This window comes from Andrographis paniculata, unplaced genomic scaffold (genome assembly GCF_009805555.1).
Source record: "Andrographis paniculata isolate CXL003 unplaced genomic scaffold, ASM980555v1 Contig86END, whole genome shotgun sequence".
Lineage (NCBI taxonomy): Eukaryota > Viridiplantae > Streptophyta > Magnoliopsida > Lamiales > Acanthaceae > Andrographis > Andrographis paniculata.
In genome coordinates, this window is record NW_026137624.1 from 6,869,609 (window position 1) to 6,887,344 (window position 17,736).

General features: G+C 35.4%; 1 protein-coding gene across 4 annotated transcripts; it reads left to right on the forward strand.

The window, feature by feature from the left end:
* Window positions 1-6,370: 6,370 nt before the first annotated feature.
* LOC127241996 (uncharacterized) lies at window positions 6,371-13,803 on the forward strand. Of its 4 annotated transcripts, XM_051261320.1 has the most exons (14): window positions 7,737-7,837; window positions 7,920-7,975; window positions 8,890-8,968; window positions 9,108-9,164; window positions 9,239-9,294; window positions 10,769-10,997; window positions 11,658-11,744; window positions 11,824-11,898; window positions 12,032-12,115; window positions 12,446-12,510; window positions 12,593-12,788; window positions 12,870-12,958; window positions 13,126-13,240; window positions 13,502-13,803. In XM_051261320.1, exons 2-14 carry the CDS (start codon window positions 7,956-7,958, stop codon window positions 13,541-13,543), a joined length of 1,194 nt encoding a protein of 397 aa, XP_051117277.1. In that variant the 5' UTR covers window positions 7,737-7,837; window positions 7,920-7,955; the 3' UTR covers window positions 13,544-13,803. The 4 variants fall into 4 exon arrangements, 3 of the variants coding, with proteins under 3 accessions (XP_051117276.1, XP_051117277.1, XP_051117278.1); XM_051261319.1 differs by lacking the exons at window positions 7,737-7,837; window positions 7,920-7,975 and adding an exon at window positions 6,373-7,067; XM_051261321.1 differs by lacking the exon at window positions 7,920-7,975 and having other exon boundaries at window positions 7,813-7,837.
* Window positions 13,804-17,736: the final 3,933 nt, after the last annotated feature.

Sequence of the window (17,736 nt, forward strand, 5' to 3'; positions counted from 1 at the left end):
AACGGAATTCTGTGCAGGAATTATTGTGGCGGCGCAGTAAATGCACCGCTGACCAGCGGCAATAAATGCAGCGAGAATTAATGCAGCCGCCGCTTCGCTCACTTCCACGCATGGCCTTCCGCTCCGCTCACATTTCCGTGCAGCCGTCGCTTGCCTTCCGTGTCAGCCGCCGCTTGCCATCCGTGCCAGCCGCCATCGCTTCGCTCACTTCAACGCCAAAGTTTCCGTACAGCCGTCGCTTGTTTCCGTGCAGCCGTCATCGCTTTGCTCACTTCAACGCCAAAGTTTCCGTGTAGCCCTCGCTTATTTCCGTGCAGCCGTCATAGCTTCGCTCACTTCAACGCCAAAGTTTCCGTGCAGCCGTCGCTTGTTTCCGTGCAGCCGTCATCGCTTTGCTCACTTGAACGCCAAAGTTTCCGTGCAGCCGTCGCTTGCCTTCCGTGTCAGCTGCCGCTTGCCTTCCGTGCTCGGTTGACTTTGACTTTTGCGCGTTGACTTTCTGACGTTGACCGTTGACTTTTGTTGACTTTTGCACCGGTGATTGTTTTTTCTCTTCTGAAGCCATTTTTTCACTTTTTAAGACCAGTTTTGGACTCCCATATCAGTTTTCAAGCATTATTTCACTTATATAAATAACGAACATCTTATAAATATTTATTTAAATAAATAATACTTATTAAATAAAATTAATTTAGTTAAAATTAAATACTTAAATAGCACATAAATAATGTCAAAAAATATAATTCAAGAAACACATCAATTAATTTAATTTATACACCAAAATAATTATAAATTACACTTAAAACTAATTGTTGATGTAATTTTTCAACAAAAATAAAGTAAAATTCAAAGATATAGAAAATATCATTAATTAGTGCCTGAGATTAGGAATCTCTAAACACTGTATGGTACAGAAAATAAACTGGAAAATAAAAGACTGAAATTTAAAGTGGTGATCCCCAAATCTGACTTTGCTTTGTTGAAGTTGATTGAAGATGCCTTGCCAAATGATGATTCAAACCTTTAAATATTCTCTGGGAAACCGTACTGAAAACCGTCACCCGAACGGTTACAACATCTCCTTCCCAACCGTCTTCCAACCCTTTTCATGCTGACACGTGTCCTCAGCAGACCAAAATTATCCTTATATCTCACTCTTTGAGCCGACCACAGACCTGCCGCTCTTTTGGCCCGACTTCATCCTTCGCCCGACCTGTTTCTTCGCCCGACTTCATTTGGGCCGACCTCCGCATCAGCCGCCCTCCGTCTTCGACTGAAGACCTCCGCGTCTGTCCGTACCTCTTCCTTGCCCGACCTTCCTCTTAACAGACCTCCGCATCTGCCCGACTTCGGTCTGGATTTGGATCAATTCTTGAGATCTTAACTTTCTTCCTTTTCCCGACCTGAAAGCCTCCCGACCTGCAGACTTCCCGTCCTGATGACTTTCCGTCTTGAGGACCTACCGACCTGGAGACCTTCCGTCCTGATGACTTTCCGTCTTGAGAACCTCCCGACCTGAAGACCTTCCGACCTGAGGTCTTTCCGTATTGAGGACCTACCGACCTGAGATCATTCCGACCTGAGGTCTTTCCATCTTGAGGACCTCCCGACCTGAAGACCTTCCGACCTGAGGTCTTTCCATCTTGAGGACCTCCCGACCTGAAGACCTTCCGACCTGAGGTCTTTCCATCTTGAGGACCTCCCGACCTGAAGACCTTCCGTCTTGAGGTCTTTCCGTCTTAAGGACCTACCGACCTGAGACCCTTCCGACCTGAGGTCTTTCCGCCCTGAGGACCTTCCGTCTTGAGGACCTTCCGTCTTGAGGACCTACCGACCTGAGGACCTTCCGTCTTGTATTTTCCTTAGAAATAAATCTATTTTCCTTGATTTCCTCACGATGTCCTTCAGCCAGTTCAATCAACCCTATTGCTGGGCCCATTCTTCTTTTTACCTTGGGCTTTTAACCTAATTCTAAATTTCGTACGTAACACTAATAAATTAATATTATACAAACAAGATGAAATGAATATAATTATTAGAGTAAATTAACATAAATAATACCAAAATTCGACATAAATAAATAATTAATTAAATAAATATAAGTTATAAAATATGACAAAATCAAGAGTTATCATTGCCACAATGGTGAAGTGTCACAATGTCTCCTTAATTCTAAGTAGTTGGACTTTTTTTTCTTGTGTTTCTTGTGAAGTGTCACAATGTCACAATGTCTCCTTAATTTCATACCTAGCTCCAAACTTCTTGAACTTATCACAATTGACGTTTACCAAATAAGTCTAATGTTTACCAAATTTTCCTCCAATTTAAACCATTTTTGGAAAACTTTTTTGGGTTTTTTTTTAATTATTATTTTTTCTGATAATGGTGATGAATATCGTAAATTAATTCCATTATTGAACTCAATGGGTATTTCTCACTACACCACACCTCCACGTACTCCTAAACATAATAGTACTATTATACGTCGGCACATACACATTATTGAAACTGGTTTAGCTTTATTATATTACTCTTCGACGTTTATTTAATTTCGGTCTTATATCTTTCAAACATTAGTCTATTTAATAAATCGGATGCCCACTTCAAAACTCCAAAACGTCAGTCCCTACAAAAAATTGTTTTCTAAAATATCTCATTACACCAAAATTCAACCTTTTGGTTGTCTCTGCTTCATTTGGTTTCGACTTTACATGTCTACAAAGTTGCAACCTCGATCTGTGATTTGTATTTTTTTATTTTTTTTTTTGTGTATGCTGTCAATCTGTCTGATTTTAAGTATCTCAATCCTATATCTAGGGTGTGTATATTTGTCTTGACATGTCAAGTTTGTCCATGATGTCTTTCCATTTGCCTCATCATTTCCAATGACCTCCCGTTTCATTGCTCCAAAGTTAGCTTCTACTTATCTCTCATTGCCTTTAGCCCGGTTGCCATTAATTTAAGTACTTATTCAACTATCTCCCATCCTTCACTAATCTTGCCCTTTTATCCAACCTTATCCCAATTCTTACCCCAATCTTCTTCAATTTTCATCTAATCCACTTAATTCTCCACTAGTATGTTTCCAGAATGCAAGGACAGTAACAACATTTTAAACTCATGGGCTATGAATCTAGAGAAGTTACTCGATCTTGTAGAAAAGAGCTGCCACCAAATTCATAAGGAGATAATAGTTAACAAAACTGTTCTTAGAGTTTAATAAGGCTTATATGGGTCAAATTCGAATAACCATTCCTTCAGAACAAATCGTCCTGCACAACTGGAGGAATTAAAGCTGTGGGATGCTCTCTCATTGATGCGTTCCTCTGGATAGCTTCCTTAGGAAGTTGGAGCAACTTTCACTCTACTTTCTTTCTGATTTGTCATTCCAATTTGATTTCAAGTTCGTCCAATCCAAAAATGCTATTGATACTAAAATGATTCATTCATTTTGACAATTAAGAAGATTGCTTACATTGTAAGGTGTGGCATAAATGGATATTATGTATAATTACTTACACTTAAAAACCTGAAGGAAAATTTTTTAATGTAACATTCACATGCTTAATTGTTGTTTTTGGATTAACGGGGTTGATTGTTAGAGTGTATTATAACTAGACCTGTCAAAACGGGTTAGTAGGGCGGTTAGTAGGGCGGATTGACCCACAACTCACTCTAATTCGCAAATAAGCGGGTTGTTTGCGGGCCAACCGCGACGGGGCGGATCAAAATTTCATCAGCCCAACCCAACCCACCGGCGGGTGGCAAGCTAAGCGGGCTAGCCCACGGGCTTTTTAAAAATATTAAAAGAATATTAATATTATAAATATTTTCATAATTAATATTTAAAAATAGCTAAAACTAATTTTATTGTAGAATTTAAATAATAAATATTTTAAAATAAATAACAAATATAAAAATTCTCAATTCTAAATATTATTAATTGGTGTATTTAAAAAAATTAATAATAAAAAATACTTCATTTTAAAAATAAATCATAATTAATTTTATGAATTTGTAAAATAATAAGGCTCGAGGGTTTGTTAAGGAAGGCGGCAAGGGCCGACGAAGGGGGAAAACGGAAGGCCTTTTTTGGTCAATTTAGACTCACATTTTAACGGGTTTAAAAAATCACAACCCAACCCTCTTTAAAAATAAAACGAGGCGGGCCAACCCGATGAGCTCAATCCGTTTTAACAGCTCTAATTATAACAAAATTGGATCATTGGGGTCTCATTTATTTCCAAGTTACCTTTGTCAGCCTGTTAGTCAAGGCTCATTTGCTATTACTTTAATAGAAAAAAAATTGAACATGCTCTTCAATAATGCTGTAAAATACTTGTATATTGGTAATAGTCTAAAATTCACCACAGCTCCACTATCATCTCCACTGATCTCATAAATAATACTACATTCGTTCTTATATATTTTACAATATTCTTTATTTTATATGTCCTATACATATTTTAATATTTTCAAAATAAAAAATAATTAATATATTTATTTCATCATACCACTCCAATAAATAAATAAATATAATTTTTTTAATCTTATCGTATTACCTAATTTACATTTTATTCTATATACCTAAATTCCTATGCTAAAATTATAATGTTGCTTTTTATATGAGACAAATGAAGTAATAAATATTATTGAAATATGTATGGGTGTATGCCAACCAATCAAGATGGATAATATTCATAAGTTCGGCAGAGATTTACTCTTTGTGTACTTTCGGGCAGTGGCTACAGTCCCACGTTATATATATAAAAAAAGATAGATAAGTTTCATATCAGAACGAACTTATAGTCAAATAAAGTTTCAGACAAATCACCGATTATTTCATGGTTCAAATTTCTGACATCTTCAATTTTGTCTATCATTGATGGAAATATGACTGGGCTGTTTTAAAAATATTTGGTTTAAGCCTGGTCTGTAAGTCTAATTTTATTTTTTTTAAAAGCTTGAGTCTGACTTTTTTAAAAGCTGTCTTACAAGCCTACTGCATAATATTTTTATTTGTTTATTTATCTGAAAATTTAGTTAAAAATAAAAAATAAATAAAGTATAAACAATTATTTAATATATATAAAATTTAAAAAATTCTATTTTTTATAATAAATTTATAATTTAAATTATTTAGTAAATATTATTATTAAATAGAAAGTTATTTTTTATATATAATTATAAAAAATATTTTTTATTTTTATAAAAAAATAATAATATTAAATAGATGTAGGCTAGGCTCGGCTAGGCTTTTAGTAGGAGATTAAAACGTGGACGTTGACGCCGGATAGACAGTCTGACCTATTTTCATCCGACTCAAAAGTGTCTTATTAAGATCATCTCCAATCGATGAGATTTTCCTCTATTTTTGCAGGGTGGGGAGAAAAAAACTGCTCCAATCCACCCTTCAATTTTGCAGAATTCACCCACTGGCAGCGGGTGCTACAGGACCAGCGGAATACTGTAGCACCCGCTGATTCCAGCAGGGTGCAATTTTCTTTTTTATTTTAATATAATTATCTATTTCTTTTTAATATTATCTATTTATTTATGTAATTATCTATTTTTTTATATTTATTTAATTTTTAATTTTTTAAATATCATCAACAAAATCAAAAATTATATTAATTTTTTTATTTTGTTTATATTTTTATATTTTATTTATTTTATTATTTTATTATTTTGTTTTAAGCTTATATTTTATATATTTTATTTTATTTTATTTTTGTTACTTTTAATTTTATTATAATTTTGTAATTAATATTTATAGTAAATTATTTATTTATTTAATATTTATTAAAATTTATAATTAATTGATTACGGTAAAATAATTATAAATTATATATTAAATTTAAAATATTATAATATTTATAAATAAAAAATAACATTAATTATAAAAAATATCATAACATTAAATAAAAAATAAACTTAAAAATACAATATAAAATTATGCATACAATATTAATAAATATAATTTTTCGGTATAATATTTAAAATATTAATTAAAAATATTATTATAACTTAAATGTATAAAAATAATAAAATATTAAATTTTATTTGTAATTTTAAAAATTATGTAAAATAAAATATAGAGAGAATATTTGTTAATCCTGCAAAAATGGAGGGTATAGTTGGAGAAAAAACCCTGCAAAAATAGAGGGGTATAGTTGGAGATACTGTAGCATACCTGCAAAAATTAAGAAATATATGTAAACTCTGTAAAAATGGAGTTATGAGTTGGAGATTGCTAAGAGAATAAAAAATACGGATTTTTAACCCAGCCCAAAAGCCCAACTCGAGTTGAAGCAGAAGCACTCAAACCCATTATCCATCAGCTATCCATCCATCCCACCAATTGTTACTAGTACTACAACACAACGCCCACCCATTATCCGCCAATTCATCGCTCGGACGGAATTCGCCCCCCCGTCTCCCAAAACCCTAATCGAATCCCCGTATCCACCCACTGACTAGGGTTTCCCATAAACTGAAGTTACATTACTTTGTCTCGTGGATTGTCTAATCGAGGTTGGCATTGCCATGGATTTCGATGAGTACGACTACTTGGAGAAGGCCGTGGAGGAAACCATCGCCCCCTCCAAGAAGGAAACTCCCGACAAGGAGAGGAGCGACAAGGGAGGCTACAGAAGAAAGGAAAGGAGCGTAGACGATGACTTTGATGAGGAGGAAAAGGATACCAAAAGCAGCCGCAAGAAATCTCGAAGTGAGGAGAGCGGACGCGACAGAGAGAAAGATCGGGATCGGGATAGGGATAGGGATGTGGAGAGGGAGAGGAGCTCAAGGCACCGGAGTCGAGAGAGAGACTCTGAAAGCGCGAGGCGGAGCTCGAGGGAGAAAGACAAGGAGAGAGACAGGGATAAGGAGAAAGATAGAGAGAGAAGAGATAGGGATCGGGATAGGGATAGAGAGAAAGAGAGAAGAGAGAGGGAGAGAGAAAAGGAGCGAGAGCGGGAGCGGGCGAGGAGGAGCCGGAGTCGCTCGAGGCTGGAGCACGAAAAAGAGAGGGAGCTGTTGAAGGAAAGGGAGCGGGATGAAAGCAGGTGATGTTAATCCCCATCGTTCTTGTTATATATAGCCTGACTGATCTAGTATTCCCTTTCCTAATGTTTTGTGCTTTTAATTTGGATTTGTTTATATTTATTGTGGTCTTTGGAATTGGAACTACTACTTTGAAGTTGATCTACAATGCTATGCCAAATGCTATGGGGATTTGCTTTGCTCTTACTGTCTCAATTTTGATCTGTGATGCACTCAATTGGTTGCATTCGAAGGCATTCATATAAAGCCTCAAGATGGTGAAACCATTTCCATTTAAACATAGTACTACTATCTTATCTGCACAATGCCATAGCTTGTTTTTTCACTTAAAGCTGTTTTTCGTTTCACTCTTGGTTCAAGGGTCCGAAATTCAATTTTCCATGCTCTTTGTTTTTATGGCATTTTAAGTTTCTTGTTTAAGTCATTCATTATTAGAAGGAATTTATATAAGAAAGGATTAGAATACTAGGGGTTTTTCTCCTACAATTTCAAATGCACAAGTCTGATTTTAATCCCAATTACATTTAGCCATCGTCTATTTTTTTCACTTGTCTGTGGACTTGCACTTGAAGGAAATGCATAAAAAGGACTAGCTACAGAAACAAAAAAAAAAGAAAAAAAAAAACTGAGTTTGCACGTAGAGAATATAGTATTCTAACTTGGGTTGAAATCGTAGATGGATTGTTTGCACATCTTAATGGGCTAACAATGCGGAAACCCCATCAAGGCTTCTTCACTGAAGAAAGTGGATTTCCATATTGAGTTTGATAAGGTCTGTTGTGTTTCTTTGTTTCTGGGATTTTAGTTTGGCTCATTCTTCCATCCTTCTAATGTTTTTGCATATTTCGATATAGGGTTACTTTCATATCTCTGAGCTGAGATATTGACCGATGGTGTATTCAATTTTTAGGTTGGCAACGCATGTGGTGAAGCTGTATCAATTTTCCATCCTTTTCTTCACTTCGAAGATGAAATTGCTTTAGCTCCATATTTGTGGCCCCCCTTTTCTCTGCTCAGGGATTTATGAATAACAAATTTTATTTACTGGGCCTCAAATTTAAAATATTTGTCATTAGGTTTAGTGTTTTAGCTTGATCCCTTGAAAGTTGATATATATTGTACTATGGATCTTCATTCATGAATTTACAGGACCAAAACTGCAGGCTTCCACATTCCCACTGTTTTATTTAGAAATGATGACTTGGAGATGGGCCCCTGAAATCTGCACTGGCTGCAACATCATTAGTAGAATTATGTGAAGAATATTTCTAATGTGTCTTGCTCATGCTAGGCTACTTGAATGCTGAGTGAAGACTTTGTAAATAAGGCTCTCCCATTGGTTTTAGGGAAACATTTCGTAAAAATTTTTAAACCCCGTGGCCTCCTTCACTCATTGGGCTTATGCGGGAATGATTTTGTAAAATGTTTTCAACCTTTTTACATTCTTCACTGATTAGGCTTGAGATGATGTTTAATATATAGCTCCAATGTAATTTTGTTATGGGGAGATAACGCTGTATATATATAATACCTGTATGCTATAAATTCATAGTGATAGGGGCAGTTCTTTTATGAGCCTTAGTATCATTTCAGTTTGCTCATTTGGTATAGGATGTGTAAAAAGTGTGTGTTGGGGATTCCATCTCTATTTATTCATTATTTATTTTTTGCCTGTGGGATGGATTGGAAGAATGTAAAAATGGATTGTGATGATTATTATTATCTTATGTGGAATCTCTATCACACAGTGAAGTTTTTAGTTTTATTGCCGACATTTCCATATTTTTGGATATTTTCTTATTTTACTCTGAGCCATCCATGCAGGAGGTTCAAGGATAAAAAGGAAGTCGTGGAGCCTGAAGCTGATCCAGAAAGGGATCAGAGAACTGTTTTTGCATATCAGGTAAGAGACTGTTATGACTTTTTGTAAGAGTTTACTTTGAAAGATGTATCTCGGTGATTTTCTAACATTTTTAATCTTCAATATCATGTATTGTCCTACCATATTGTTAAAATTCCCATTCTGCCATTTATTATTGCAGATGCCACTTAAGGCTACAGAGAGAGATGTTTTTGAATTCTTTTCACAAGCGGGAAAGGTGGGTAGTTTGCCTTTTTCACTCTTATCCCTAATTTGTCTTACCTCTTTTTTGTGTTTCAAATTTCTTTCTAGGTAAGGGATGTAAAACTAATAATGGATAGGAACTCAAGGCGTTCAAAAGGAGTTGGGTATGTGTTCTTGTTCTCAGTTTGATATTCTTAATAATTTATATCTTACTCCCCTGTCCAAAGGAACAACTTTAGATATATCCATTTCTCTTATGTGCTATGAATGTTAGTTTTGATTTTTAAATTTAAATGCAAGATGAATTTCGCGTTGTTTCATTTCTAAGGTTAAAGTTGAAATTTTGAGCAACTATTAAGTTTTTGCGACTACTTCCCTGGTTAACGGTGCACTTTCTGTCTGTACTTTTTCATGGAATCTTACTTTTGTAGTTGAATTGTAATTGGGATTTTTGTATCCTTTCAAGCAAGGTTGTCATGGTGTTGCCTAGGCGGCACCTTGGCGTCCTGGTGGTGCACCATCACCGCCTTGACAGGTTGCCTCGCTGTTTTTGGCAAGGCTGGCAGCCAGGCATCTTTGGCAGAATCGTGGTGTGATGCCAAATGGCGAGTTCGGGAGATTATGACACATACTTCTATTTGACCCGACCTGTTTTACTGCTTTTTCCCATTTGAATCCTATTATCGCCTAACCCTATCTGCTCTCTGCTACTGTGTATTTTCTCCCTCTTCTCTCTGCCGGCCACTGTTGGTATTTTGATGGTGATGTTTAGTAATTTAAGGTTATAATTTTGTATTTTGAAACTTTAATGGTGTAATGTTTTAGTATGGAAAGTTAATGGTGATGATTTTGTATTTTGACATATTAGTATTTTGGTCATTTAGGTTGTGTTTTTTTGTGAGGTTTACCTCAGGTTTTTACTATTCAGATTCTTTTTTCCCTAAAAAAATATCACATCAAACAATTACTTTTTTTTTTTTTTTTATTTTTATTTTTATATTATGCTCTAAATTTATTTTACATTCAAAACATCACATTGATTTCTACATCAACCTCTATTTATATTACATCAAACATCTATTCAAATTCAATTTTTTACCTATTCAATAATCCAAACCCAAAAAACTAAAACCCACAAACAAACACACCCTTAGTGATTTAAGGTTATAATTTTGTATTATACAATAAATATTAGAAATTTATAATAAGTAGGTTGCCATGGCGGGCGCTGTCTAGCCTAGGCGATATGGCTCTCAGGTGGCACTGTGCCCATAGCCTCACCATGCCAACCTTGCTTTCAAGAGAAGCATCTGATGGCTATCTGTTCAGTGACTTCAAAACAATTCAGTGGTTATATGTTATAGTTATAGATATAGAGTATTGTCAGTTGTGCTTTTATTGCTTGTAGTTACAGTCGTTGCATTCATAGTGGAAATTAATGTCAACAGGATGTTTGTGTGGATGGTAAATTTTACTAGTTTGAGAGTCTATTCTCAGTGCCTTGTTTCATTTTAGTACAAAGATGGGTGTCCGACCTGTTAGGAAGGTTCAGCTCCATCGTCTTTGTATAGCAGTATGCAACTTCATTGTTTTTTATTTGTTCTGCTCAGTGATTGGAAATGTGTACCCTTATGACAGGTACATTGAGTTTTATGATGCTATGTCTGTCCCAATGGCTATAGCACTGTCTGGTCACCTATTTCTTGGACAACCAATAATGGTAAAACCTTCAGAGGCAGAAAAGAATCTTGTTCAATCAAATACTACTACTGGTGGTTCTGGAGTCGCTGGACCTTATGGTGTAACGGATAGGAAGCTATATGTTGGCAATCTACATTTCAACATGACAGAATTTCAACTTAAACAGGTGGCTTTTCGTGTTTTCTACTATGTCATATTTACATTATGAACTATATCCCTCAGTTTTATGTGGTGATATCAATTGGGCTTTTTCTTTTTTTTTTTTTTTATAATTAGTCATGCTATCTATATCCAGTTTCAATGGCCATTAGTTATGTAATAGTTATTCAGGTAAAATTTGAATACAGAAATTGTCACTTATGTTGTTAATCAATTAAGATGGTGTGGGCTGTGGAGACCTGAGTCATGTGCTAATTTTCAACTGAACTTTCTCAATCCTTGAGAATTATGTGGTTGCTTATTTTCTCCTTGTCTGTTCACATGTATTCTCTTTATGTTGCACAATCACTAGCTGCTAATAGGATACCATTTTTGCTTGAAACTCTGCAACTACTGAATACTTCTTCTTTCATTAAAAAAAAAAAGGTCTGTTTCTGTTTTTTTTTTAAAGAAAAGATCATACCACCTACTATTTTTTATTTTTTTTCTCACTATAACAGGCAAAAAATACACACCACGTTAAAACCTGTGCGAAAAGTAAATGAGCCTATTTTTCGATCACGGAGGGAGTATACTGTATTATCTTCTCAATGAATATTATTTATCTACTACTATCCTTGTGGACTTTTAGCACATTTTATACATCTTAAATATGCCCCTTCTGTAGATTTTTGAAGCATTTGGTCCTGTTGAGCTTGTGCAACTTCCAACTGATCCAGAGACCGGACATTGCAAGGGTTTTGGGTTTGTTCAGGTGATGATTTGTTAATTCATTATCATTATGGTTTTTAGTGTTAAGTGTATTAATTATTTGATCTATTAAAAATCAACAGTTTGCACAGCTTGAACATGCAAAAGCAGCCCAAAGTTTGAATGGCAAACTGGAGATTGCTGGGCGGACCATTAAGGTAACTTGTTATGGTTTTTATTTCCCATGTTGTGATTGTTGAATATGGTTGTACTTTTTTATCTGAGCTGTCGTCGTGCTCTCCAGGATTCATCTTCCTTTTCTTGATTTTCCTCTTTATTTATCATCTTCAGGTTTCTTCTGTTACTGATCATGTTGGAGTACAAGATACTGGCACCAAAACAGCTGATTTTGATGATGATGATGGTGGAGGTTTGGTATGTTAAACTTCTAGTTTTATTACTATATACTACTTTTTAAGAGGCTGCGGTTATCTGATATTCACTACATGTTACTCAATAATACCAGATGGGCAAGGTGCATGACAGTGAGTTCTCTATTGAACCATCACAGAATGTCAGCAGTAGTGTTCACATTAACACCAACAGTATTACAGTACTAGTACCAATTGATAGTTACAAATAATGCAAAGCTGTTTTATTTCGTTACAAATTTTTAGGTCTAGGGAACTAGAACTCAAATTAATGAATTATAAAGCAATTGCCTCTGTGTCTAACCATACAACTGTTGTATCTGCAATTTTACAGGCTTTAAATGCTCAGTCTAGAGCAATGCTTATGGCAAAGCTTGATCGCAGTGGCATAGCTTCGAGGTTTTCTGTGGGTTCTTGTAAGATTAATAGTTTTCCTCAGATTGAAATTTAATGTGAAAATGGACTTGATTGTCTCTTTCAGTGTTGTGGGTTCTTTGGGAGTACCTGCACTGAATGGATCAGCTTCATCACAGCAGAATATCACCATGCCTATCAACCCAGCAACAGTCCTTCCAAGCCCAGTTCTCCCCGCGCAAGCTGTCTATATGGTTCCAGAACCTATTGGTACCCCCAGCGAGTGTTTGCTGTTGAAAAATATGTTTGATCCAGCCACTGAGGTTTAATGTCTTCTGCTTGCTGTTCTTCTCGATGATGGATTTTTTTTTTCCTTTTACATTTATACCTGTAATATATTGCAGACGGATCCTGAGTTTGATCTAGATATTAGAGATGATGTACAAGAAGAATGTTCCAAGTATGGCCGAGTGAGGCACATCCATGTTGACAAGTAAGCATGTTTTGGGGACGGATCCTGAGCTTGATCTAGATATTTTCATGTTGAATCTTGTATTTTGTGAATGTTGATGTCCTGATCATTTACATGCATAGGTTCAAAAATGATCTCGTTGGATGGGCAAACTTTATGCTTCTAACTGATATTTTACTGACATACAGGAATAGTGCTGGCTATGTTTATTTGAGGTTTGAAAGTGTGGAAGCAGCATCACGCTCTCAGCAAGCTATGCATAAGAGATGGTTTGCTCGTAGATTGATCTCAGCAATATTCTTGGTAATTTGGTATTCTTGCATATGTTTATTTGCATCTAGATTCAAGAAAGAATCCTCATGATTGGGAAAATATATGATCATCATGTTGATTGATAACATTCAATATATATATATATATACATATATGTGGGTGTGAAATAATCTTTTCTTACATGTTGGCTAGTTCATTTGCATTGCAGTAGCAATAAGTTAATTGTGCATGGAAATGTGTTGAAATTCATTCTGCTTACGAGTGGTTTGGTGTTATTGTTTTGGTTTGCAGCAACCTTACGAATATGATGCCAAGTTCAAGGGAACCGCCTAAATATTGGGATGTCAGACTGTGGGGGGCGCCTTGGGTGTATGTTGTCAGAAAGTGGTAGCTTCTTGAGTTTTGGCCGTGGTCCCTGTCACTTGAACTAGCATCTCTAACAACCTGCCTGAATCGATAGATTGTATCATCAGTAAATATATTGACTTCCGGTTCCTGTTCCTTCTCATGTTGTCTTTCTAAACTGTGCTATTACGAAGTGCGTCCATTGGTGTTCATTCAAAGTTTTCTATGAAAAGATGATATTGATATTATTATTGTTGTTGCTATTATGGTATTTGGCCGTGCATTTTTGCCGTGGTTAGTGTAGTACCAGTAGGCCCAACAAAACCGCTTCAGTTGAGCGGTGCTTGAATCATGCGGCTAGAGCAAATATAGTATAGCAGTAGTACTGATTGTGTAAGAATGCTCCTAGTTAGTACGTAGGTATGTATGTATGTGTATGTAAGTAAGGCTGACTGAGTGACAGTCAGAATCCTCCCTCCGTCGGATTTCATTTACACGCGACGCATACAACCCAATAAATACCCGTAAGTACATTAGGTGACGTCACGCACGCAGGTTGGCTGCAGCCTCCACCAACACGGCCAATCACAGTCAATGAATGAATGAATCGATCGGTCAGCTAGTCTTGTTTAGTCTATTGGCCAAAAAATGGATGATTGGGTGATGGATCATATCCATCATCATCATCATACATCTTCCTCCTCCCATAGTCAGTAGTTACTTGCAGTTGAGGCCATCATCTCTGGCAGCAAAGGGATTGATCCGCACCCACAGTAGAGTGTGGGTAGAGAGGCGAGCAGGATGAGCACCACCGTGGTTACCCTCCCTCTCCCGCTTCCCGGCCACCCCCTTGAGGAGTGGGCGGGGGTACAGGTGCTTTTCACCCATACAGCAAAGAAGAGCCTCCCGAACAGCAGCTACCACGAGTCGTACGTGCTAGTCACCGTGCCGACCATGTTCATCATGAGCAGCGTGGTGGGATCAGCAGCGACGTCCACATCCGCTTGGACAAGTACAGCTCAGCATCTTGAGCAGTCCCTGAACTAGAACAAACAGGTGCGACAACACTCTCAATCACCTACAATTGCTCGTTCCTCCACCAGTCATCCATCCCAACACCGCCCCCTTGCATTTCAGGGATACCTGTTGCAGCAATCAAGATGAAGAGCCCTATGAAAGTGATGCTCTGGAATTTGATTTGCTAATATTTGTTGGACTTAGACTTGGGGTTGAGCTAATCTAATTTTATTTTGGGGATTTATTTTGGAACATAGTGTTTCATTTGCTATAGCTTCCGTCACTACAATCTTATGTCGTATACACATTGTCAATAGCTGCATATAATCTACGTCGGTGATATTTCAATTTTATTTTTTCTCTTATTGATATTTATTGCATCACTCAATTAGTCTTAAATCTTGTTTTGATTGGTCAGTTGGTTAAGCAAAGATTTACGGTTACTTTTTCATCTTCTAGTGTGTAGGTTTAGGATTCACAAACGGGTCAGTTTGTTGGAACGGAGCACAAACCAATTGATTTTTTTGAGTCTAGTCACCTTCAGATTCTCCATCCCCTACCTCTTTCAAATGCAGTTTTGTCATCTCCTTCTAGTTATTAGTGACACCTTTAGTTAGAACATGCGTCACTAAACAGACTCCAATATTTTGTCAATATAAGTGTCTTAAGTCCTATGTGTCTTAGTCGTTTGATTGTATGCATTATAATTTTGGAAAAAATCTACCTTTTTTTTATTTTCTCAAAATATTTTTGTTGCCGATAAACTTTTTTTTTTCTATTCAGATATTTAGGAGCCTTTACAAGTAGGATCAATGAATGTGTAAAAATATTTTGTGATTTTCAATTACTTTTCTCGATTTACTTTATAAAACAACGCTCTGAACTTGCGTCAATTTAAATCACCTATGCCAAAATGATACGTACTTAATTTTCTTGTATTATTCAAATATTGCGTACTTATAATTCCCTAAAGTATAATGATTATGTTTCTTAGTTTCCTTTCTGCTCAGGATATTTCTTTTTAGCGGCCTTGTCCATACACATCCCGAAAAATATAGTCGAACAGAGCATAAATATCGTCACATTCTTGATACAGTTTGTGCGTCTTTTTATCCTCCTCATAAATAGGTTGTCATTCTTGTTTTTCACGGTACCGCTTCTTTTTAAAAGCTCTTTCGGTCAACTTGTTGATTACTTTTAATTTTTCGCCTTATGAATACAGTAAGCTTGAACCGTGGGCTTGTTTGTATTGCATATTGGATTATGAAGTACAACATAAGGATTATCGATATGGGATCCCGTGTCTAAGCATCTTTGTACCATATTCTAGGAGCATCAAATGTTCTCATCAGTGTCCAAATTCAATGTCTCATCTTACTCTATTTCTTAGTTACTCACTCATGATCTCTCTCTATTTTTTCCTACTTCTGCAGGTCATGAGCTCATATCTACTACTCCCGACACAATCCTGTCATCCTTATCTTCTCAAGCAAACATGTATATACCTCCTGAAGGGTTTCCCGAGTCTTCACTTGATGTCTCTGCTGCCACTATCTGTTGATCAACTTGTATAACTCAACGCCCTGCTCACCTTCTTGATTATTATTATTATTATTATTCTGCCATATTATCTCACTATGAACTCAAGTCCTTTTAGGAGGCGAATACAAACCCTTTTTTATGGAGAGTTATGTCATAGGAACTACAAACTCTTGAGAAGACAAACACTTGGGATTTTGTGACTTTACCAACGGCAAACACCCTATTGGGTGCAAATGGGTTTATAAGAATAAATCTCACTCAGACGATTCGATTGAGCGCTACAAAGCATATCTTATGGCGAAAGGCTACTCTCAAAGTATGATATTAACTATGTGGAACCCTTTGCTCAGGTCACTAAACTTATCATTATTCGGTCTTTACTTGCTTGTTGGTTACTCATTCAAATGAATGTAAAAAATATCTTCTTGCACAGTGATTTAACTGAGAATGTCTACGTTAGTCTTTCTCTAGGTATTGAGACTCTCGGCAAGGTATGTGATACCCTTCTGAACTTCCAATAAAAATTTTTTAACACCGAATTGCTGCGTAAAAAGCAGTGCCGAAATCGATTCGCATGGACTATGTTGTTTAATTTTTATATTGCCACAAATTCAAGTATTAAGGGGAGAGAGTGTTTAGATGATCCAATTAAATCAATGAGAATAAGGATAGAAATGTAAAATAAAGTTCAATAAGATTAAATTTCTAGCCCAAAGAATTAATAAAAAAATTGGATTATAGATTTGATCATCGATTTTAAATAATTTTGTTCAATTGATAAATTAATTATATACATTAGATACGATCATGACGCTCATTTTTTTACTTTATTGGTGGCAATAGTACGACTGATTAATCATATCCCTAATCAAAGAAGTAATCTATGTACGACTATAGATTATTTTTCCTAATAAAAAATGACATGAGAAAAACTCTATTCAAATATTCAATCAATTACGAAAAAATTAAATTATTTGATTATATGATTCCTTTGCCACTTAATCAAACAAATGCACAATCACGGATGCAAGTGTTGGATTGACATACAATTGCTAAACTAATCTAAAATTCGACCGCAATAAAAAATTAAATTAAACAATTATAGGCATGAATCATAGAATTCACACAAAATAACAATTTAATGAACAAGAATCAATTCAAATTAAAACATATTCTCACAAATTCAAATCCAGAATCTACATCAAATCTCAAACTAATTTTCATCCATACTTTTTATCACTACTAATATAAAATCAATATTTTTTTAAATCTTGTGTAAAATACAATCCAAACTTAAATTTTGAGAGAAAAATTTGTATTATGTTATATACTCTATTTTAGTATTTGTTGTCAAATCAAAATAAATGAAAATGAAAACTCAAATCATGGAAGAAAAAATGATAGCATAGTAGTATTTGTTGTCCCTTTAATTATTGAGAAAAATGATTATATATATATATATATATAGAGAGAGAGAGAGAGAGAGAGGCTGTTAGAATTGCTTATTTGGTTTATATTTAATATTATGTTTTTATTATCTAATCAAATCTTTATAAATATCAAATTAAATATTAAAATCTTATATTGATATTTAATTTATATTTGAATCGAAATAAATATTT

Excerpts from the sequence above, each read along its gene's own strand:
- LOC127241996 (XM_051261319.1), top strand. The coding sequence starts at position 6,547 with ATGGATTTCGATGAGTACGACTACTTGGAGAAGGCCGTGGAGGAAACC. Across the intron at positions 12,116-12,445 it reads ATGATGATGGTGGAGGTTTG|GCTTTAAATGCTCAGTCTAG; the intron begins GTATGTTAAACT and ends GCAATTTTACAG. Across the intron at positions 12,511-12,592 it reads CGCAGTGGCATAGCTTCGAG|TGTTGTGGGTTCTTTGGGAG; the intron begins GTTTTCTGTGGG and ends TGTCTCTTTCAG.